This window comes from Suillus clintonianus (assembly GCF_016758775.1).
Source record: "Suillus clintonianus strain FC179 chromosome Unknown DEU56scaffold_203, whole genome shotgun sequence".
NCBI classification, from domain to species: domain Eukaryota; kingdom Fungi; phylum Basidiomycota; class Agaricomycetes; order Boletales; family Suillaceae; genus Suillus; species Suillus clintonianus.
Genome location: NW_024539427.1, coordinates 17,389 through 39,584, shown reverse-complemented (window position 1 = coordinate 39,584; position 22,196 = coordinate 17,389). Strand labels below are relative to the sequence as shown.

General features: G+C 48.9%; 5 protein-coding genes across 5 annotated transcripts; 4 read left to right on the top strand and 1 right to left on the bottom strand.

Annotated features, from left to right (window-relative positions):
- Nucleotides 1–890: 890 nt before the first annotated feature.
- Nucleotides 891–3,101, top strand: DEU56DRAFT_762289 (uncharacterized protein; the record flags this gene model as incomplete). Its single annotated transcript, XM_041350666.1, has 11 exons — nt 891–983; nt 1,035–1,043; nt 1,091–1,162; nt 1,217–1,324; nt 1,375–1,461; nt 1,515–2,067; nt 2,118–2,179; nt 2,226–2,384; nt 2,435–2,620; nt 2,677–2,837; nt 2,891–3,101. The coding sequence occupies 11 exons, from the start codon at nt 891–893 to the stop codon at nt 3,099–3,101; spliced, it is 1,701 nt and encodes a 566-aa protein (XP_041200885.1).
- A 1,506-nt stretch (nt 3,102–4,607) lies between these two features.
- Nucleotides 4,608–7,019, top strand: DEU56DRAFT_762288 (uncharacterized protein; the record flags this gene model as incomplete). Its single annotated transcript, XM_041350665.1, has 11 exons — nt 4,608–4,736; nt 4,776–4,870; nt 4,935–5,004; nt 5,058–5,102; nt 5,165–5,286; nt 5,373–5,454; nt 5,483–5,812; nt 6,091–6,271; nt 6,325–6,545; nt 6,662–6,799; nt 6,852–7,019. The coding sequence occupies 11 exons, from the start codon at nt 4,608–4,610 to the stop codon at nt 7,017–7,019; spliced, it is 1,581 nt and encodes a 526-aa protein (XP_041200884.1).
- A 924-nt stretch (nt 7,020–7,943) lies between these two features.
- On the bottom strand, nt 7,944–8,534 carry DEU56DRAFT_762287 (uncharacterized protein; the record flags this gene model as incomplete). The annotated part of the gene is made up of 4 exons (XM_041350664.1): nt 7,944–7,987; nt 8,036–8,310; nt 8,359–8,418; nt 8,467–8,534. The coding sequence occupies 4 exons, from the start codon at nt 8,532–8,534 to the stop codon at nt 7,944–7,946; spliced, it is 447 nt and encodes a 148-aa protein (XP_041200883.1).
- Nucleotides 8,535–8,983: 449 nt separating this feature from the next.
- DEU56DRAFT_749779 (uncharacterized protein) lies at nt 8,984–10,293 on the top strand (the record flags this gene model as incomplete). Its single annotated transcript, XM_041349465.1, has 7 exons — nt 8,984–9,147; nt 9,200–9,308; nt 9,356–9,549; nt 9,598–9,730; nt 9,782–9,910; nt 9,966–10,111; nt 10,170–10,293. The coding sequence occupies 7 exons, from the start codon at nt 8,984–8,986 to the stop codon at nt 10,291–10,293; spliced, it is 999 nt and encodes a 332-aa protein (XP_041200882.1).
- Nucleotides 10,294–12,149: 1,856 nt separating this feature from the next.
- DEU56DRAFT_844149 (uncharacterized protein) lies at nt 12,150–22,149 on the top strand. The gene is made up of 8 exons (XM_041355090.1): nt 12,150–12,230; nt 12,287–12,644; nt 12,703–15,758; nt 15,809–15,883; nt 15,943–18,570; nt 18,621–20,565; nt 20,618–21,476; nt 21,554–22,149. Exons 2-8 carry the CDS (start codon nt 12,350–12,352, stop codon nt 21,684–21,686), a joined length of 8,991 nt encoding a protein of 2,996 aa, XP_041200881.1. The 5' UTR covers nt 12,150–12,230; nt 12,287–12,349; the 3' UTR covers nt 21,687–22,149.
- Nucleotides 22,150–22,196: the final 47 nt, after the last annotated feature.

Here is a 22,196-nt window from a genome sequence, read left to right as displayed (position 1 = left end):
ACACAGACCACAATGCGGACGGATGAACGTGCGGAAAGCCGGGGAAACCTTGGGAAAACCACGCTCCAACAACCTCCTATTGATGATGACGACGACGGCGATGAACAGGACGAAGATGAGGATCACGTTGGTGTGGAGGATCATGATTTCTTCGATCAGGGGCTTAATGCTAGCACAGACTCGATTGTCCAGGCTCTGGACGACATGTTTACGACATGCCATACTTTTGATTACGAGGATTGATAATATCGCCATGTTAATCGGTAGCCTGACGCTTCTTCCTGGCGGCTCTTTTCCGCATTGCCAATCATTAGCTGGTTACTGCTACTTTTTTCACTACTCGCCTCGGTAATCTCTGGCGCAGCCTGACGCATCTGGTGACGGGCTCTTTGCCGGCATTGCAATCCCTGGCGTAGTCTGACGCATCTGGCCGACGGGCTCTTGGCTGCATTGTGATCCCTGGCCATCAAACATACGTTTCGCTAACCTAATCTCTGGTATTGTGATCACTGGCGTGCCCTGATTCGCCATCAAACGTACTTTTCACTAACCCAATATCTGGTATAGCCTAACACTTCCGGGTTTCACTGGCGGTGCCTTACCCCATTCCCAATCCCTGGTATGGCGGTGATTTTCGCGATGCTAACATCTGGTATGGCCTGACGCCCTCTTGCTGGCCGTTCTTCACTGAATTGAGAATATTTGGCGTGTACTGACTCACCTTCACTTCTAGTTTCGGACGCATGTAACTTGATTGGCGCTGATCCCTGGGGGTGCTCGCTTGTAATTCATTGCCTAGCGGTTGAAGGCGGCAAACGGGCACGCCCAAATATTTATTAGAGTCTCATTTGGTGTTGTTTCCTTCACCTTTCCACTCTCCCACTCGCAAGATGCAACAAATGGTACTGCCAGGATTTCTTTATCCTCCAATCTTCGTCTTCGTACCAGCTGCAGGCGAAGTTGCGCAATTATCGTTCAATAGTGTAAGTACAGTTTTCACTGAATCATCCGCATCATCACTGACGACCCTGCAGATCGACGAGGTTCGCTATCACCGATAAGTGTGACTTTCTGATTGACTTGTTTCTAGCCCTTCCATGGCTTCTCCGATCTTCTCTTTCTGGGGTATGCCGCGCATGAAGGGCAACTATCGCCAATCTATGTGAGGCTATAATTCTCAAATCTAATTATTTCATCTCATTGTGCTCGTTTACAGTGGCCTCGAGAGCACATCCATCTCGCGGACGCATCCCATGCTGTCATGAATCATATAGGCTACCTGGCTACTGGCGGCGATAAAATATATGACATCTACGAGATACGGGTGAGAGCTCTATCATACTGTGTTAAATTTTGATGCGATGGACATATTAGGAGAGCGGTTCGACCTTTCTCAGGAATATCAGTAGCTTGTTTTGTAAGGGCAATGCAATCAAAAGGGAGGCTTCTCCCATCTGGACAGTGAGTTCTTCCATTGCTAGCACGTTGCTAGGCTCATCACGCCGAATACATAGCTCGATATGCTCCAGAAAATCCATAACATCCCGTTTCATGAAGCCACTTTTCCATTAGGGTTTCCGCCTCCTGCACCACCCCTCGTTATCACGGTTGAGCACCCTCCGCAGCCTTTCTGTCTGGTAGCACCGACGTCGCCATACCCGTCTCTGGATGACGATTACGAATCTACAGGACGAGGCGTCACAGCATCTATATATGGCGCTACCACTGTCGAGGAAGGGGACATCGTTATCCCGAGTGCCCTTGAGGATGATGACTTCGCCGTTCAGGCGCCATCCTTTCACCCAGAGCTCTCCTGGATAGTGGAATCTAGGCTGGATATCCTTGACAGTTATCAGAAACAGTCGCTCCGAGTTTCGTTGGCAAATTCATATTGGGGAAAGCCGTTTCAGCTGGGGAAATGTCTTTATTCAGGACACTTGTTGGTCGGGATTCCAGAAAACCCGTTTGATATGCACCCCGCATTCTCAAGGCAATTGATAACCACGTGTTTCATCAGAGCAGTCCTTTATTACAATACAACGTTTGAAGCGCTACTTGGAGAACGGTGTAAGTGTCTGGTTCTAGTTCTGCATGCCAATAGCTAACGGAATGGTCAGTAAAGATCAAGAACGCTGCTGAGATCGAAAGTGAAGTGGGTTGGTCATATCTAAGGAACAAAGTACGTTCGTTCTGATGTGTTGCCCTCGCTCGCTCTGAAACATTAGGGACAGTTCAAGGACTCGTACATAGATTATACTTCCGACCTGCGGAAGGTGGCAAGAGGTAGTGCGTCTCCACTGACTGGGTTTGTCGTCAGCGACGAGCATAGAAACCAGAGGATTCTTGATTTGATCATTCTCCTCAACTCGGACAATGTGCATTGGGTAAGAGACAAGAAACTACATAATCGATGCTGAAGACTTTCGTCCGTCAGATTCAACAAGCAATCAGTGATCTTGTTACTACTCAGGCTTTTAAGGAGGTCCTATGGGTCGCATTGATGCGACCTCTCCCTGAACTTGCTGATGTCCATGGACGGATGGCGGATTTATTTCCTGGGGACATTCAAGACTGGAATGGCAATCTACGATGCAGTACTGTATGCTCGCTCGTCATACTAGTGAGTCTTTTCTCCATCATAGCACATAGCAATGACGAAAGCCGCGCCTCTATCAGATGTACCAGGCCTTTACTCATGGTATAAACGCGCAGCCGCAGTGTTACCTGAAAGCGCCCCAGCTACATCCACGAGTCACAGCTGCTTGCAATGATATGTATATGTGCCCAGAGCAGTTCCCTCTCTTCTCCGAAGCGATCAAACAACTACCTTCCTTACGGTCAGTGTCCTTCGCATATATTTTGATCTTGCTCATTGTTTATATGCGTTCAGGGAAGTAAATGTCTTCGGTATGGATACCAAGAACGGGGTCCCGAAAGTAACAATAATACAGGGAGTGAGGCGGGTGAAGACCTTGACCGATATTTCGCCCATACAAATCAATAGCGCCCTGGATTTCCAAGTTCCCTATGCGCAGTTTTCATTTCCGGCTCCCAGCCACCATGTGGAGATGCACATCTCTCACTTCTGCACGAAGCCTTAATGTAGTCGCGACTTGAAAACTGGACTGATTTTTTTTGTATATTCCATATCAGAAATGGATCACTCTTCTACACGGCAAAACGTTGATTTTAGAATTCTGATGTCCAAATTCTCGATTCGCCTCATAGGGATCGAGTAATCTTCACGTCCATTCATTCTATATAACGAAAATGATGTTTGACTTAAATTTTGTGTATCAGTAGATCCGTTGCGTCGGCCAGATTGCAAAACTACGGTCCAGCAGCGCCGCGAAAAAGTTTAAAATATTGTGTACGTAAGGGATCGAACTCACGGCCTGCGGGACCAATGGCCCAAAGATGACGACAATACCATAACACTATGGGGTCTTTGATTTGACATATTAAAAATAATATACAACCGGTAATTTACCATGTATGTACGAGGTAACGTATGGGGTAGATCACGTGACTTTGTTTGTCATTATTTGATGTGACAAAATGATATAATCTTTCTGTCATCTATATCACCGTTCATGAACACCAAATAAGGAATATTCACGGCAAGTATAATCGGACTCTCCCGATCGTTCATACTTACACTACGCGTCAGACAATGACTCGAGTCGCACATTCCCCTCAGATCGGAAGCGATAATCGTGTAAGTTTCGTCGCGTACGTAGTTTAAATATAATCTCACATTTTTCCAGACGCAATTTGAGCTGTGGATCGCAAACAGGGTATGCTTTAAGTAAATCGTCGCCGTCACGGAGCCTGACTTCAGTACCCGAGGCGGCTGCTTCTCCGCGGCCCCGAACGTCACATCGAATCAGGAAATTTGCGCGCCTCTGCGCCGACGGCCTTGTTCATGTGGCGCAACGCGTGGCACAACGCGTAAATTCAGTGATGCACAGTGTACGTATTTTTATTTTTATTTGACGATCAGAAAACTAAACTGCTCTAGCTATGAACGTTATGAACCGCACTTCAAATTTCAAGCTTAGCGTGCCGCTACAGTCATACCAGCATACCACAACACTAGCTAGTAGTGCTATGATCTACCTACTACCCCATATGCAATATGCATAACTCATCTGATTGATTGCTGATCTACATCACATATTACAAAAGTAGATCACCATCATATCTCCACTAGCAGAGTATACCACATAATATTTAATGATCTCTCACACTAGGACATTCTGATGATTTCACGAGCTTGCTACGATCTTGCTTATCGGTCCGAATTGAAGAATTTTTAATAATCGATTTTCACGCTTGATTTCAGATCTCCAAAGATCTAGAGAATCGGTCGATGATGAGCGAGATATTTTGAATTTATGACATATCCAGAAAAGGAAATTCTGAAAACAATTTTCGATTCAGAAACGCAAATAAAACCGCAGCACAACAACCTCACATGCTACCATTTCCCGAACGTGCCCAACTCTAAGAAACTTAATGAGCCGCTGACGGTATTTGTTCTCGCTCTCGTCTACGTTGCTTAGGCTGATTTATTGCCATGTACTCAGGACGGAGTAGACCACATCATGACCAAGCTCCAGACTGGCGTCTCCTACTCCAAGTACATGAGCCTCTACACAGCGGCATACAACTGCTACACGTCCTCGCGCGTGCATAGTACCACTACTGATTCTGTTGGGCAGGGCAGCCGACGAGTAAGTGTCATTGACAGTGATGACAATTCCTGGCCGCAGTCTGACTCCTCAGCAGCAGGGGCTAATCTAATGGGCTCGGATTTGTACAACAACCTCATACGATATTTATCGCCCATCTCAAGCTCCTCAAGGATGTACGTCGACTTCCTTTTCTGATCTCACGAGCGATCAGACATCATTCTTATTGTCCGTCTGCAGCAATCCGATAGCCTCCAAGATGAAGCTCTCCTATGGTACAACGCCAGTGAATGGGACAGATACACTACAGGTGCCAACTACATCAATTGATTGTTCACTTACCTCAATCGCCACTGGGTAAAGCGAGAACGGGACGAAGGTCGGAAAGGCGTATATCCTGTATACACGGTGCGTCACCCCTTTTCTCCACGCTGTCATGCTGATCGCCATACACTGATCGCCTCTCACAGCTCGCGCTCGTGCAGTGGAAATCGAATTTCTTCCTCCACGTCCAGAGCAAACACACAAAGCTCGCTGGTGCCATCCTCAGATTGATTGAGCACCAAAGAAAATGGCGAGACGATCGATCAAGGTCTTGTGAAACAGTGGTCGACTCATTCGTTTCGCTGGGTCTTGATGAGTCGGACATCAAACAAAGCGTCCCTTTGATGTCTACAGGGAGCATCTGGAGACACCGTTCCTTGACGCAACGGAAAAGTACTACGAGCAGGAGTCCGAGGCATTCCTCGCAGAAAGCAGTGTATCTGACAATCTGAAAAAGGCCGAAGATGCGCCTGAAGGAGGAAGAGGACAGCGTGGACCGATACCTAAACGCTGATACACGGAAGCAGCTCGTCAGCAAATGTGAGCATGTGCTGATCCGACAACACTCTGACTGGGAGAGCTTCCAAAGCTTGCTCGATTTTGACAAAGACGAAGACCTGCAGAGGATGTACGCATTGTTTATCGCGCATACCCGAAGGCCTGGAGCCTTTGAGAAAGAATTTGAGGAACATGTGAAGAAGTCCTGTCTGGCTGCTGTTGCAAAACTGTTGGGCGAAGGATCAGAGGGTGCAGATTCATTGGATCCCAAAGCATACGTCGACGCATTGCTTGAGGTTCATCGCAAGAACTCGGAAAACCGTGACGTGGAGCTTTAGAGGAGAGGCTGGATTCGTTGCGTCGCTCGATAAGGCATGCAGAGAGTTCGTCAACCGCAATGCTGCGACAGGTTCATCGACAACAAAGTCACCAGAATTGCTCGCCAACAACGCGGATATGTTGCTGCGCAAAAATAACAAGATGGCTGAGGAGGGAGGACCTTGAAGGTGCCCTGAACCACGTTGTGAGTATCTCGCTCGATGGCTTTGTGCTGATTTCTCATTTGCGTGCGTAGATGGTACTTTTCAAGTACATCGAGGACAAGGACGTCTTCCAGACGTTCTACGCTACGAAATTGTCTAAGCGCCTCATTCACGGTGTATCTGCATCGGACGAATTCGAGGCGAGCATGATCTCCAAGCTGAAGGAGGCTTGTGGTTTCGAGTACACCAACAAGTTGCAGAGAATGTTCACAGGTGCATTCCATGCTCCATCCATCACCTTTCGGTCGCTTACTTGCTTCTCGTAGACATGAGTCTCAGTAAAGACCTCACTGATCAGTTCCAGGAGCGTATGCAGAACCACGAGGATATGGACATCAACTTCTCCATCATGGTTCTCGGCACGAACTTCTGGCCGCTCAGCGCACCCAATAACGACTTCATCATTCCTCCCGAAATTCTTGCTACATACGGCCGTTTCTCCAAGTACTACCAGACGAAGCATTCTGGCCGCAAGAATCAACTCCCGGTCATTTTTGATCCGTTGAACTACACGTAGACGCGGGATCCAGGTATGAAGCCCGAAATGGGTACGTCATGTGTATGCCACATTTTGATCTCGTTGATAACATTTTCGGATTCTAGACTCCCAATCATGCCCATTACTCGTCGTATGCGGAAAGCTCCATAATTCCGACCGCCAACCTGATGCTCAACTATATTCTCAAACCTGTCCGTCACGAATCATTTTACAAGAAATACGCTGGCAAGCGATTCATGAAGGTGCGTCATAATGAGCTGCACGTTTGAAGTAGCTGACCTAGTCATCTTGCAGGTGAGCATACTGGTACGAGAGTGGGCTCTGGAGCGGTGGGAAGAGGGCGAGCAGGTGTCTCTTTTGGATGAGTTGCCAGCTATTCGTGCAAAGAATCGGGCGGAAAGGGAGCGGCTAGCAGCAGCAGGCATGGACGGCGACGAGGATTTCAAAGATGAAAACTCATAGGGCCGACGACGTGCATGGTCCCTACCCCCTCGTTCAATCTTCTACATCATCACGGCTAATAATCACTCAAAACGCATATCCATTTTACGGACACCTACACCATCTAACCCCCGCCTGCATCATATCCATCACACGAGCATCATGATCATAGTTAATTTTGTGTAACTCAACCATCAATCCATCCCACAACGCCAACTTCGTTTTTTGTTCTTTGATTTTGTTCTTTATGTTGATCTTATAATTATCAAATACCTTTCCCCCCGCACACCCGCCTGTTTATGCGCCACATCTATGCCCTCTGCTCTGCGCTCGATTTGTCGCTGTCACGCTGCTGTCTCAGTGCTCTACGCATCTTGCTCGTTGTCCGCCTGCGCTCGATTTGTCGATTCGCGCAAATGCACCAGTACCCGCCCGGACACCCCCTCCATTGTTGCTTGCTCTGATCTCGCTTGCATCACGCTTTACCAGTGTCATCGCTCTGTACATTTCGTGTTACCTCGTGCATATCCCGTTCAGCTACACCTCGCATATCGCCATCAAATCAACTGAATTTGTTCAAGGCTTACGCGCTTTTGCACTTCGTGAATAAAGTCCTACAAGCTCGCGTATCTCAGTTGAAAATCTGCTTTCGCAGCCGGCGTGGTAACGCCAGCTGGCTCACGAATGATGAATCAGTTGTCGTCCCTCCTCCACTACCTTCGTGACCTGCACGTCGCTCGGCATATCGACATCGAACCGCTGGATTAGGCGGAACTCAGTTGACTTTCCTTCACCGCGGGCAAAACAATTGATTCGGGCCTACTCTGGAAAAGAACTTTTTCTTTCGGGCATGTTTCATCACTTCAAGGTCCAATAACGACAAAATTGCCCCATGAAGAGTCACTGACATCTTCTGTACAGCGACTGTAATACTACACGACAATGCTACGGTATGTCTTCTTCTAGATTCTCGGGGTCGTTGACATTAGCTAAGAAAGACAGTCAGTTTATTTTAGGCGTATACGCGTCGGACATACTTGGAAAGGGAGAAGGGGCGTTCCATATAATCTGGCCAGGAGAGGTAGTACTGATTCCATTTGGTGCGTATTCCTCCAATATCGTTGCCCGATGATTTTCCTCTAGCCAACGCAGTCTGTATTTTCGATACAGCTCTCCCAGTTTCGATATATTCAATTCTGCAAGTCGCAGTCGTTCCTTGAGCTCGGCCACGGACTCTTCGTGGGTTTCACGGTTGTGCTCCGGCAGATCTTTGTTCTCCGTTGAGGGCCTGTTCTTGACGACATACGCGTCGCTGATATACGGTCAGATTTGAAACTGATTGATGGTGGTGTTCATGTACCTTACACTGGCGAGTTCTGCAGGCTCGCCTCCCCCATTGACTTTGCTCGCCAACTCAATCCTAAAACACAATTAGCACGTCCTGCTGTCAGTGGGTTACCAGGCTCACCGAAGGTTCAAACTAATAACACATCCAGATAGATTCAAGGTTTGACTTTGAATCAAGGTTTGTGACATTCGGGTTGGACGTAGTGGTGAATATGTATGGCAATTTTAGTCTGGCCAGGGAGCTTTTATCCTCTGGTAATTCTTCAGCGCTTCTTTGAACTGTTTTATTCATTGCCGTTGATTAGACGGAAGGGTATTCGGTCCCGGTTTCATAGCTGCCAGGATTGCGGCCAGTGCTTAGCGGCCAGCACAGCGGCCAGTGCTTAGCGGCCAGTCTCCTTGGTCTCTGCTTGGCGGCCATCAGGTACACCGCTTACCTGGAATCCCACGCGGCATAGTACTGGAGATAAAAAGCTAGGTCCTAGTATCTGCTCAGATACAGTTACATTTTAATCTTTGCCGGCTCTCTCATGACCACCGAAGGTACTTCCAACATTCCAAGCAAACGCGCTGCATCTGCCCTGCAATTGGGGCCTCGCAAAAAAGCGCAAGTTGATTAAGTTTGGCTCTGGCTTTGTATGCTCACCTTGTCGCACAGCTCTACGTCTGATCCTCTCATATCCCACGGGCGTCACTTTGGTCGAACCGTATTCGCGCTGTGTAACTACCCCTCTCTACTCACCAACGGTATCCTCAGATTAGAACAAATGGAAAATACCCCACTGGAGGACTTCTCCGCTGAGTGAAAAAACACCATCCTTATTAACTAGCCTGTTGACTGACGCGTTTGGCAGAGAACGACGAGAACATCGCGTCTTTGAACAGCTCTTAGAGTCTTATCCCGGCCTTTTGGAGCGCCTACAAAACGGGTCTGAGGAAGAAATCCTCCATGTTGGAGAGCTAGTGCGTTGTTTTTTTGCGTGGTCAGAGTTCATACTGATGGGTTTCAGATCGGTAAAGGAGCTGCAGGCGCGAGAGGCGACGACACAAAAACGCTCAAGTCTGCCATACTTGATTGGATTACGCCGAAAGACGCAGCAATCCAGCCTCCTTTGCACAGGAACTCGAAGATTGATCGCGGATTCAACCACGAGCTTACCGGATCACTACTTTGTCCTGCTGGGTTGGATTGGAACAATACAGAGTATGTTCTTGGTTTTCCGGTGTCTGCAGTGCTGAAAACTTTGCGTAGAATGAGAGAGAACCTCCGAAGCGGCGAATTGTCGGTGTGTGGGGATCAATGGCCTATCTTTTTGTTCGCCCACCATACGTATGACACAGAAGACCCGTGGTGTGGGCTTCTTAGGAGCCGGTTGCTGGTATGCGTGAGTGGAGACATCTTTTCCCATAGTTTTTCACTATATTTTTGACGCCAGGCTTATAAGCACATCTTCACGTCCCCAAGTTCAGTCGACAAAGAGCCAAAAGCGACACGATCCGGAAATGCTCGTCTCCATGGGATGAACTCCGTCACCATTGCTTCCATTGCTTATGTTGCAACTCAGGTTCGTTGATTCTATATATTTATAGCTAAGCGTTTTGATATACTTACATTTGAAGGTTCGATTCGCTTTAAGCTCTTCCTCGGTGTTCTCGCGGACCGACACTACCATGGACTCAGAGACCTTTTATCATAGCCTCCTTGACCTTTTCGAAGACCCTGATGAATCGAAGGAGGTTGAGGAGCTGCTGACATGGTGGAATCGGTATTGATTTCTCTATTTCTATTTACCATTTCACTGAAGCTTATATATTTCTATGCAGTCAAGTCTTCCCTACTTCCTCTGCCGCCAAGCGATCAATTAGCGCCAACAGCGCCTTATCGAAAATCCGACTCAAGCGCCTCGCGGCCAAACAGGCGGCAGATTCGAACACAATCCCTTCGTAGTCTTTATGTCCTCATGTAGTAAATACAAATACCACTTAATACTAGCCATCTCGTGACTATCGGAACCAAGCTAGCGCATTGAAATGACTACAATACTGGCCTCCAAATCACCTCATCACAAAACAACAGAAATCCCGCTTTTCAACGATACTAAGTTCTCATCATATAGCACGATGATCTCCTATGCAATACTGTTCCGCGCGAGCCTGCCCTGCAAGATAACTGACCTTCAGCTAAACCCCGCGTAAGCTGGGACCATCGAAAATAACCAACTGAGATGGAACGTGATGACCGAGCCTCGGCGACCAGCTGGGGGATGGCACGATGTTGTCATCGCTTCGCGCGCTTGGACCAAAGGCAGCTCAATCAGAGACAGCCTGGTCTTCGAAGACTATATCTAATGTCAGTGTTTGTTCAGAATTTGCGAGGAATACGATATCCCGCTCACCTTATATCTGATGAACGAGCCTCGGCGACCAGCTGGGGGATGGCACGATGTTGTCGTCGCTTCTCGCGCTTGGACCAAAGGCAGCTCGATCAGAGACAGCCTGGACTTCGAAGACTATATCTAGTGTCAGAGTTTGTTCAGAATTTGCGAGGAATACAATATCCCGCTCACCTTATATCTGATGACCGAGCCTCGGCGACCAGCTGGGGGATGGCACGATGTTGTCATCGCTTCGCACCTTTGGACCAAAGGCAGCTCGATCAGAGACAGCCTGGTCTTCGAAGACTGTATCTAGAGCCAGCGTTTGTTTAGAGTTTGCGAGGAATAAAATATCCCCCTCACCTTATATCTGATGATGATAACCTGTAAGCATTGGGAAGGATCATAGTAGATTGTCGTTTGTTACCCACATTGTGCACTTGGCGACATCACAACCACATCGAGATAACAAGGCGCTGCGCTATGATCACATGACATCGTTGGGGCATCGGCAGCTTTGATCCAACGCAGTCCGGCCATATAAAGCTTGATCTGACTTAGGCATTCATGTGGAAATTGTCAACGAAGAAAAAACAATCAAAGGGTACATAGGGCAGGCAAAATTGTAGTGCATTATAATTAATACACAACTAGATAGTGGTGGAGACTTTTAACAACTCAATATTCCCTTGTCACGACTGTTGGGTGTTGCAACCTGTCCCGTTGTGACGATAAGCCGGCAGGTAGTTGCAGCGAGACTGTCACCATTGTGCATTTGGCAGGTTCTATCCAACTTACTCCGGGTATTTAAAGCTTTCTCATTTGGAGTACAATTATGACAGATTTTATACGCATTTTATTTTAGATAATGCTTTGTCAATCTTTATCTTTTTCGCGTCGGATCCCTGATGAGAGTGTCAGGATGTTTGATGTGACACGACGCGACGCGTTTATTATGCTTACTCAGCAGTGAATCTTCACAATCATTGACCTACCACTCGCACCCCACTACGTTGTGCTGGTGTGTAAATGACCATCTAGAATACACTAGATTTACTCGTTCATTGTATTCTTGGTGGAATTTAATAAAAATTTGCTTGTCTGCCTCCTGTGCTGGAATACATCCCCTTCTAAACCGTGTTTTTCTGAAAAGTGGCACCAAGAATACAATTGGATTCGGAATTCACGCCATTGTCCCCCTTCAAGTTTTAGCAACTGGTGATGTGTTTGAGCTGTATCGGTAGATACATTACGCGACCATTCATTAACGCCTAACTAGTGGTAATCCCTTATAGACTAGTCACTGTCGGAGATTGAAATTGGCAGGGTGTTGCCCCTCCCCATTAAAAGATCGTTATCGTCTATCATTGCGGCCAGAAGGCATCTTACACCATTTCCGGTGCTAGATCGATAACAGATTGGCCACGCAGTGACACACACATCGGACAAAAATGCTCAGCGCAGATCCAGGTATGAGGGTACTCCAAGGGCCCAAGCCACGAGGCGTTATGTGAGCGATTCCCTGTGCTTCTTATAAGCTCCTACTTTCAACTAACTGATCTCCAGACCGTCCCACTTCAGAGCTTTCAACAAACTTCTACCATATATCGCAAATCAAGGCTACTTGACATGTCTGTCGCAGAATCCTCCGAACCTGATGTCTTGGAGTATATCATCACCCACATATTTTGTCCCATCACATTACCGCAGAACAGTGATTATACTCCCGACAACGATCGCTCCCTCCTTGATGTCGTGATGGGCTCGGCTCGCAAATTTGCGAGTTCTTTGCTCCACGACGATCAGGTGCAGTGGAGTCCTTTGTTGAAGATGCTGGAGAGTCTTGTTGTTGCAATGACTTCTCCTTCCCTGACCGAGACCAAGGACGTCGCTGAGTCTCAGATCGAATCCATGCAAGCAGGAGGTATGCGCATAGCCTTTGCGACAAAATTTAGCGCGCGTCTCAATACTTTGTTTTGTAGATATTCTTGCATATTTAATTCGAGCACAAAATGCTGCTGTCGTACTTCGTAGGCTCGACACGAAAACTATCTTTGAATCCTTCGAAGTTTCACCACCGGCGACTGCTGTCATGGCGGCAAAGGGAAAGCTCCTGTGTTCGTATCCAGGACCCGCAATTGCCGTCCCAAATGCAGTCATGGATGACCCTACCTTTCCTCCCGAATTGGCGAACTTTCTCTCGCACATGAGCTTTGATGTGTTGGATTCCATAGTCCACAAAAGAGAGACCGCACATCCTCGCTATATCACCCAGCTTCTTACCAACATTCTTCGCGCATTTGGCGAACCGGCTGATATTCCTCGCATTCGAAAACGCATAGGCGATGATGTCTTACAGTCCGACGCCACGCTTCCTTGGCGAAGATCATCCCTCTGGCTTGTCATAAGGGTTGTATTACAGACATCTCTCGAGCGCACCAGCCTTGGGCGAAACGGTTACAAGGCTTTCATGGCTTCGCTCATGATGGACCTTGTGTCCAAAGCTCTTGAGGGGGATATGTCGAGCGATCTGCTCTACTTCATGTCCACTAAGATTAGTCGCCGCTTGATCAAGCTTCAGGCTGAAGACGAATTCTTAGCGATCGCGATGCATAAAGCTACTCAAGATATCAAAGACCGACTGGAGCTGCGCTGGAAGACTGTTCAGGCAGCTCAGACAGCTCAGACAGCTCAGACAGCTCAGACAGCTCCCTATCATTGGGATGCCTCGAAGGTAGATATAATCAGAGACACCAGGCTTTCTTTGACCAAAAGCGAGGAGTATATCACCTCTGTCTTACGTCCTACCCATGACCAACCCACTGTGCCAGAATTTCAGCCTCAACATCGCCCACGGGGTAATATTGACAACTTCATTGGTCCTGACGCCAACTTCTTCGAGAGCACTTATGCCAAGGACCCCTTTGTAGGACTTTCGGATTTCGAATGTGCCATCCAGCAGGACATTGATGGCTGGGTGAATCGTGTCATTAACCTCGATGCTGCTTGCATTGACGCCGCTTGCCTGACCATTCAAGCGCGCGCGGAAAGTTATTTCGCTAGAGCGCAACCGTCCTATTCCGGAAATCCAGAGAATATATCCATCATGCTGCTCACGCTGTTCGAACTCTGGGTCGCGCTTGATCGGCTGGTTGTCAAATCAATCCCTCTCCTCATGGAGTACTCTCCGGAGGTCCCAGTTTCCATTTTCAACCGCCTTCTCCTACAAAAAGCTGCCGCCATAGAACGACTCAGAATTCTTCAACAGTATGTTGCTAGGCGTCGCACCCGCAGTGCGCGTTCGGTCTTCTCGGATGGGGCGGACGCAGACACGTTCGCAGTTCGTTATTATCACCAATCTGAGGAGCTGCAGTCCTGCAAGCAGCGCATTGAAGACGATGCGGATACAGAGCGGAGAGGACGAATTGCAGATCTTCGCGACAAAAGCGACAGGTACCGGCGTCTCACAAATGAAGTTGACGCTCTCACGTGCAGCTACTACACGAACCGATGGGGTGGGCACCAGCATTCCAGGTATTGCAGCAGGTGCGACAAGCAGCAGGAGAGGGATAGCCTTTCTGTAGAAGTTCATGAATGGCCACTTCCCGGCTCTGCCTACGATGTAGCGGTAGTGATATTTGAGCTCAAGGCACCGATCGCTTTCAAGATGTGGAGATCTTTCACCTTCCACTTTCTTCACGACATATGCACCCCAACTATACAACAGATGCCGAATGCGACACAGTACATGTTGCTCCCGCATTATGTGCCGCTCTCATCCTATCATGTAGAGCATCCCGGTCAACGTATCACATTAGCCTCCGCGACAAAACCCCCCGTGGCCTCACGCAAATCCCTTCCATGCACCGAAGGGGACATCTTCGTCAACAATATCAATAATCTGCGTTTCCTCCTTTACGATACGACCAGAGGTGTTTGGGCTTCCGGTCCTTTTCTACAGACTGATATATCCGATATCTGTACCCACGTGTTGCCAAAAGGTCCATATCACGGACTCCAATATTACCTGTCGGGTACCCAACACACCTCCAACGAGGTCTTAGCCAACCAGGCTACTTGTCATGCCGAGTTGACACTTCACGAATTCATCGCTTTTGGAAGCCTCCGGAGTGGCAGCCTCCTACAATGGACCAACATTCTCCGTGAATTGCGAGCGCGCACACTCACACTTCGTGATCCCGCGGTTCACTTGCTACTGCTCCAGGCTAGTTGGGAAGTAGGAAAGCTTGCAGCCGACGGGTCTAGGGCATGGCACGATGAACTGAAAGCCTCAGAATTCGGGCACGCCCTTATCGATGAGCTCCAAAGCTTAAAAGGAAGCGTGGAAGCCAATTGGCTGGAGGGCATAACAATGGCAACAATCTCTGCCCTGGCATACCGCCTTCTCTCATCAGCAGAGGATTTTAGTGTCATCCAGCGATCATACAAGTTGCTGCGAGCTGTCCGAAATACAACATTTGAATGGGTGCAAGAGCTATCCAAAGCTCTCCAAGAAGCTCCAGACGAAAAGTCTAGTCGTGAATGCCAAACCCGCGTTCGTGACATGGCAGCAATTTGTCTGAGCACCTATGATGCCGACCCGGACAACATCGCAGAACTCCTCGAATCGCCACAGGACTTGGAGATCTTGGTGTACTGCTCTGTTACAGTGAGGGATAACGTGCCTCTAGATCTACATGCTCTCCCGTCAATTCCGAGGTTACTTCTCGAACGCAACCGTCGGTTGTCACACTTTCTGGAGATATATTTCCGACGCCATGTGGAAGATGACCAAGAAGGTCTTGATCAGGCTATGAAGCATCTCTGGCCTGCATACCGACGCCACACGCGCTGGACAGTCCTTGGATCTCCAAACGCTCGGTGGCTTGGATGTGAAACGGCGCCTTCGGACGATCCATCTCGCCAAACCATTCATCTTAATATGTTGACGGCTCGCCTATTGGTTGATGGCAAACCATTGACCAGACTGCCAGATTACTTTCTGCGGCATCCTAGCTACATTGCACTCTTCGGTCATGTGAGTTTTCCGCCTTGTTAGTCAGCCAGTTATCTGAAAACACCGAGTAGCAAGTGTTTGATGTTTTCCCCACAAAGAGTCCTGGCGGAGAATTTGCTGCCAAGTCCATTATACACGGCTTTAAGGTAAGTTGGTACGGTCCAAGTTAACGAACAACAGCCAAAACTTAGCTATCCTTTTGCAGATATCTTTTGGGATGCGCAGCGACGCGGGGGACGTTGTTATTCAGTCACAGCATGAGGATGGGCGCATCTTTGAGTTGATACCTCCGGAAAAACTTGAGCTGGACTTCCCCGCATTACTAGTCAATGATCACGTGCATTGGCTCAACCTATGCACTCGTGCGATCGAATTTCGTCCAGCGGAGAAAATGTGGGACCCATCCGACAAGAACTGGAAGTTGCAATTCGCGGAGGACGGGCAATCAGTCGCACAGCAAGGCCAAACAACTCTACTTGACATTCATAGTCGTACTTTCCTCATGATAGCAAACACGCTGAGCCCACTCGAAAACATCCGACACATGGTTGCCACTTGCAGCGCGGACGTAGTCAAGGTCGATCTCCCTCGGTTTGGACTCTCATTCTTTATAGACGGAGATGGGGAGTTGCATTCGTGCAATCAGCCCGGCATGGTTGTCGACGAAGATCAGTCCGCTGGTACAATGTTCGGATTAGTTAACCAGCTCGTTTTGCGCCCCAAAGATCGACAAACTTACGGCAACCGCTGCGTCATCATCCCACAAGGTGATGTCAAAGTAGAGCCCAGAGGCCACCATATCCAGGTCACCGTCCATCCCGATCATAATCGTGTCCCCCTTCCCTATCACTGTTACACCATTGACATGGAACTCTGCCGCCTGACGGGAAATGTTGGTCTCAGGAATAAACTTTACAAGGCGTACTTGCACGCCGTGTGCAGTGCCCATGTTCCAGATCCACTGACTAAACGCACCGGTTTGGAAGAAGCCATGTACTTGTTACAATCCGCCGCATGCTATTCCTTCATGAAGCTGGATACATTCGACTGCGAGCTTCTAGCTCGGATAGGCTCCTTGACCGTTGATCGGGCATGGCATATCACTGGCAGGAGCTCTCAGGTCCACTGGCAATGTGGCGTATCATCTTATGTCCAAAGCTGCGCATTCTATCATGCTACCAGGAACATAGTCAAATACGCACAGAAGCTGCAGGTACTCAGCGAAACACCAGTTGAAGTTTGTCCCAACTTTCCCGCACGCGACGAGTCACTCCTGGAACGTGCCTCTCAGCGATCCACCGTCCTTTACTCCCATGATCCAGTCAGTTCCTTCTATCCAAGCGAATCTTCGAGCAGTGCATATACTTCCAGGGATGTTTTCCATTGTTCGATCGACGATCAAAAAACCTTTGATTGTGCACGTATGGTGCGCGACTGGAGTGTCGCACTTGAGCCTTGTCAGGCGCTGTACGATGTCTTCGTTCGGTGGAATGAAATTTCTGGCGAAAGACCCAGCGTATCCCTTCTATATGACCAAGAGTGGTTGAAGCCTGACTGGGCTAAGAAGTGGATGACCGTCTACGAACTTTGCCGCCACGCAGACCGGGAGACTCACACATTCCAACTCGCTTTCACATTGTCAGCCATGGTTTACTCCTCCCCGGAGAATGTGGGACTTGCCACAACCATGTTCGCGTTTGCAGCCATTCCCGAGTTCCGTGCAATCCACTCCCCTGGATATGACACATACGACCTTTCTTTTGGGATAAAACCCCTTGAGCGGGATATCTGCAACCACATCTCTTTCCATACCACCTTCCACAATAGTCCCGAGGCGTCCCTGTCTAGTCACTATGGCGAGTCGGACTACGACTTGAGTATTCGGCGACAAAAGTGCTTCCAAACCGAGTGTTTACGTGAACAGACAGCGGCAGTCGATATCCTTCTTCGCTGTTGGCCCAGCCGTTCTGTTCCGCCACACGCTCTGGAGTGTCTGAGCGGCTCCCGATATGACAAGTTCAACCTTAGTGCTGCCCTTGAAACACGATACTCGAACTGCTATCGCAACAGGGATCTGAAGACATATCTGGATCGTGTGCAGAATGTACTTGATAAAGTGAAGGAGACTTTGACGCCGTCCGTCACACAATCATACGCATTCACTCCGAGCAATTCAGATGTTATATCAGTCACCACCGCGGTCTTTACCGATCACTTATTCAGAAGGCCTCCTCCCGTCATCAAATTACTTCCTGATCCACTCAAGCAAAGTGTCGCTTTACTGAGCGACAAACCCTCTGGCGGCAGGCTTCATTCATCTCCACTCGAGGGCGTCATTTCGAACTTTTCGCGATGTCGATCGGACCATTTTGGTGTCCGCTATGCTGAACATCTAGAAGACAGCAGAGTTGATCTAGAGAAAGAACGATCGGCCATCGCACCGGACCCAACCCGCTGGACAATCAACATGCTGCAACATCATCACATGTGGTGCAATAAGATTTATACAAATGCTTTTCGCAAATTGGAAGAGCATCTAGCTCCTGTTGGTTTAGCGGAGGACAGTTTGTTCAATTCTGGGCAATGGCCGCGCGTTACTGTCACATTTCTTCTCGGTTTTCTCGCCTCCACATCAAAAAACCCTCTTTGCGACTCCTGGAAAGCCCCTTTGACCAGTTTCGTACTCATTCTGCTTCGACTACAGAGATCACAACGACTTCTGAAGTTGAAGTCGGCTGGCGGGGACATTGAGGAGTTCCTGAAGGAGCTGGTGAATGACGGTCACCTAGGAGTGGATGGTACACGGGAATATGTGGACTGGCTTCTAATTCAGGTATTCGATGGTCGTCAACAATTGACATGATCGATCACTAACGGTACTAGGCAGAGAACCGATTTCTTATCCGTCCCATGCAAGCCAGCGTTGCCATCCAGATGATTTCCCCAAGCTCGCACAACAATACCGCTCTGCAGCTTCATATGGGGGAGGGAAAGTCTTCCGTGATCGTACCCATATGTTGCGCTGCACTGGCAGATGGCAGCAATATGGTACGGGTGGTCGTGCTAAAGCCTTTGGCTGTGCAAATGTTTCAGCTGCTCGTGGAACGGCTTGGCGGCCTTACCAATAGGCGAATTTTCTACCTGCCATTCTCGCGTTCCTTGCCCATTACTTCCAACCATGCAAGCATCATCCAGTCGCTGTTCGAAGAGTGCAGAGCCGTTCGTGGTATCCTTGTCGCTCAACCAGACCACATTCTCTCTTTCAAGTTGATGACTGTGGAACGGCAGCTTCCTCCCGCAAACACGGTTGGACAATCCCCAACAGAACTGGCCATGCCCCTGCTGAATACTCAGCGGTGGCTTGATATGCACACTCGCGACATACTAGACGAGAGTGATGAACTGCTGCATGTCCGCTTCCAACTCGTCTACACTATGGGCGATCAACAGCACTTGGAAGGTTATCCTGATCGATGGACAACAACACAGCAGGTGATGACCCTTGTGGCAAATCATGCTTCCCGCCTTCATCAAGAACGTTCCCATGGAGTAGAGTTCCAGCCAGGTGATATCGGAACCTTCTCGCCTTTCAGAGTTCTGGATGTTCGCGCAGGCGAAAGGTTGGTCGAGCTGGTTTGTGACGACATCCTTGCCGGTAGCCTTCCAAATTTCGCATTCGAACATGTTCCATCTCATATGAAAGGTTCCATCCGCATGTATTTTACCCTCCCCACTATCGGCCCGCAGCTCGTTCACGATCTCCGGAACTATTGCGCTGGGTCCAGTCTGTGGAATGGACTACTGCTCATTCGAGGACTCCTCGCACACGGCATACTGGTATACGCCCTGAAGGACCGGCGATGGCGCGTAGATTACGGTCTGGATCCTCAACGCACGATGCTCGCCGTGCCTTACCGTGCCAAGGATGTCCCTTCATCTCGGGCAGAATTTGGACATCCAGACATTGCAGTCGCACTCACGTGTCTTTCGTACTACTACGAAGGCCTCACTGAGAAACAGGTGGCCCTCTGCTTCCGCCAGCTACTCAAGCAAGACAATCCCGCATTGGAATACGAGACATGGATCAAGGGGTTGTCTTTGTATTCGCTTCCAGACAACCTGCGACACCTCAGTGCAATCAACATGGAGTCTACTGAACAGTTCACCTCCTGTTTGGTACCTCTCTTCGGGCGCAACAAGGCTGTTGTAGACTTCTTTTTGGCTCAATTCGTCTTCCCCAAAAAAGCGAAGGAGTTTCCTCACAAGTTATCTTGTTCTGCCTGGGACCTTGCAGAGCGCAAGTCTTCTGGTTTGCCTACTACGGGCTTCAGTGGAACAAACGATTTTCGCTACTTGCTACCTACCACCATAACGCAAGATGTACTAGCCCACCAGCGCGGTACGAACGCCAGAGTTCTCAGTCACCTTTTGCAGGAAGAGAATGATCATTATGGCTCGCATGCAGCCGGTGGGAGTGCTGAAGAGCTTCTTAATGTCATTGCGAGGCAGTCGCCGGAAATACGTGTCTTGCTCGACGTGGGTGCACAAGTGCTTGACTTGCAGAATGACGGAGTGGCGAAGAGGTGGCTAGAAATCAACGAAGATGTTCAGGCAGCGATTTATTTCAACAAGCACGATGAGCTTGTAGTGCGCACCCGGGATCACGTCATAGAACCATTCTCCGCATCTTCCTTTGCTCAGCGACTGGACCAGTGTGTATTGTATTTGGATGATGAACACACCAGAGGAACGGACGTCAAGCTACCTCGGGGATTCCGTGCAGCCGTTACATTAGGGCCAAAGGTCACCAAGGATCGTCTTGTCCAAGGTGAGGACGCAATGTATACGTTCATTTATAGCATTCAGTAACATATTGCCAGGCTGCATGCGCATGAGAAAACTCGGTCACGGTCACTCAGTGATGTTTTTTGCACCTCCAGAAATAGATCGCAGCATCCGAGACGTGAATAGGAAGAACGATGATGAGGACATTCATGCGTCGGATATCCTCGTATGGGCGATGAATGAGACGTGCTCGGACATTCAACATCGTGCTCCACAATGGCTTCAGCATGGGGTGGATTACCGGTCTCGTCACAGTGCATGGTCGTCGTTCTTATCTGAAGATATTACGCCCACCGAACTCGCCAGTTCGTGGCTTCAGCCAGAGGCGAAGAGCTTGGAACAGCTATACGCTTCAGTTCTGACGGACATAGCTGCTCCACAGACATCGCCAGACGACGAACTTCTGGAGAGATACAACAGCCTTGGGTTGGGCAATTTGCTTGATAACCGCTTGGATGAAGAGCAGGAGAGAGAAATGGTACATGAGATTGAGCGCGAGCGCGAGGTGGAGAGACCGCCACAAGTTCCGGCTGCTACCCATAGCATTGACGAAGACGTCCGGTGCTTCATCCGAACAGGCCGCATTCCGGATGGATCTCGTGCGTTCACAGCCGTTTTCGACACTCTCACCACGACTTCCGCTGCTTTTTCGGGGCATCAGCCGTGGTCGCGAGAGGTGTTTGCCTCAAGGGATTTTGCCACAACAGTTGTGACCACAGACCAAACGGACCACTACGCCCGCCCAGTCAACTGGATTCTTTCGAGCACGGTATCTCGCGCCCAGGTGCTAGTCATTGTCAGCCCCTTCGAGGTCAATGTTTTATTACCTGACATTCGGGCAAGTAAGCAAGTTCACTTGCACGCTTATACACCTCGTGTCATCAAGATGATGAAGTCATGCGATGACTTGCGTCTTTACACCACACACCATCACTTCCTGCGCGATGGATGCCGCATGACGCTCTCATCAGCCAGCTCAACGTCTTTGCTGGCCAACTGTACTTTCCTCAACTACGCGCATATACGAAGCTGTGTCGCTTGTTAGGGATTTACACTGCAGATCTGAAGCTTCTTTGTCACCTACCAAGTGGCACCCCGAAGTAGGACCCCGGATCAAAAACTCAACAACACGCCCGACGGCGTCAACGCCGTCAACGACGACCAAACCAAACCCAGTATCAGCCCCGAATAGAACTCATATATACATAAACTAGTCCACCCAAGAAAATACCTAGAAAACAACACAAAAACGAAAAACTCAACTACAAAATGTCCACAACAGGTCAAGACGACACCGCACCTACGCGGTCCAGTCAACGCAACAAAGAGAACATGCTACTTAGACCAACTAACAGATCACTTCCCAACTTAATTAGTAATCCGACGCCCCCGTCGAAGGTAACAGACGCAGCTACAGCAAGAGCCGAACTAGTCAGCAAAGGAATGCTTATACCAGCAGCAGGAGCAACAGTAGAGGACCTTGCTGTAGCAATTTTCGAATTCACGATAAGCGCCCCAGGAGTCACCCAACTCCAACGAGAAATTCTGAGGGCCATAGCAATCCTACTGGGACAAGCAGAACACGAACAGCAAGCAAACAAAATAGCACTCACA

Coding starts and splice junctions, on each gene's coding strand:
- DEU56DRAFT_844149 (XM_041355090.1), top strand. CDS start 12,350: ATGTCTGTCGCAGAATCCTCCGAACCTGATGTCTTGGAGTATATCATC. Junction 15,759..15,808: donor ACATTGCACTCTTCGGTCAT/GTGAGTTTTCCG, acceptor AACACCGAGTAG/CAAGTGTTTGATGTTTTCCC. Junction 15,884..15,942: donor CCATTATACACGGCTTTAAG/GTAAGTTGGTAC, acceptor ATCCTTTTGCAG/ATATCTTTTGGGATGCGCAG.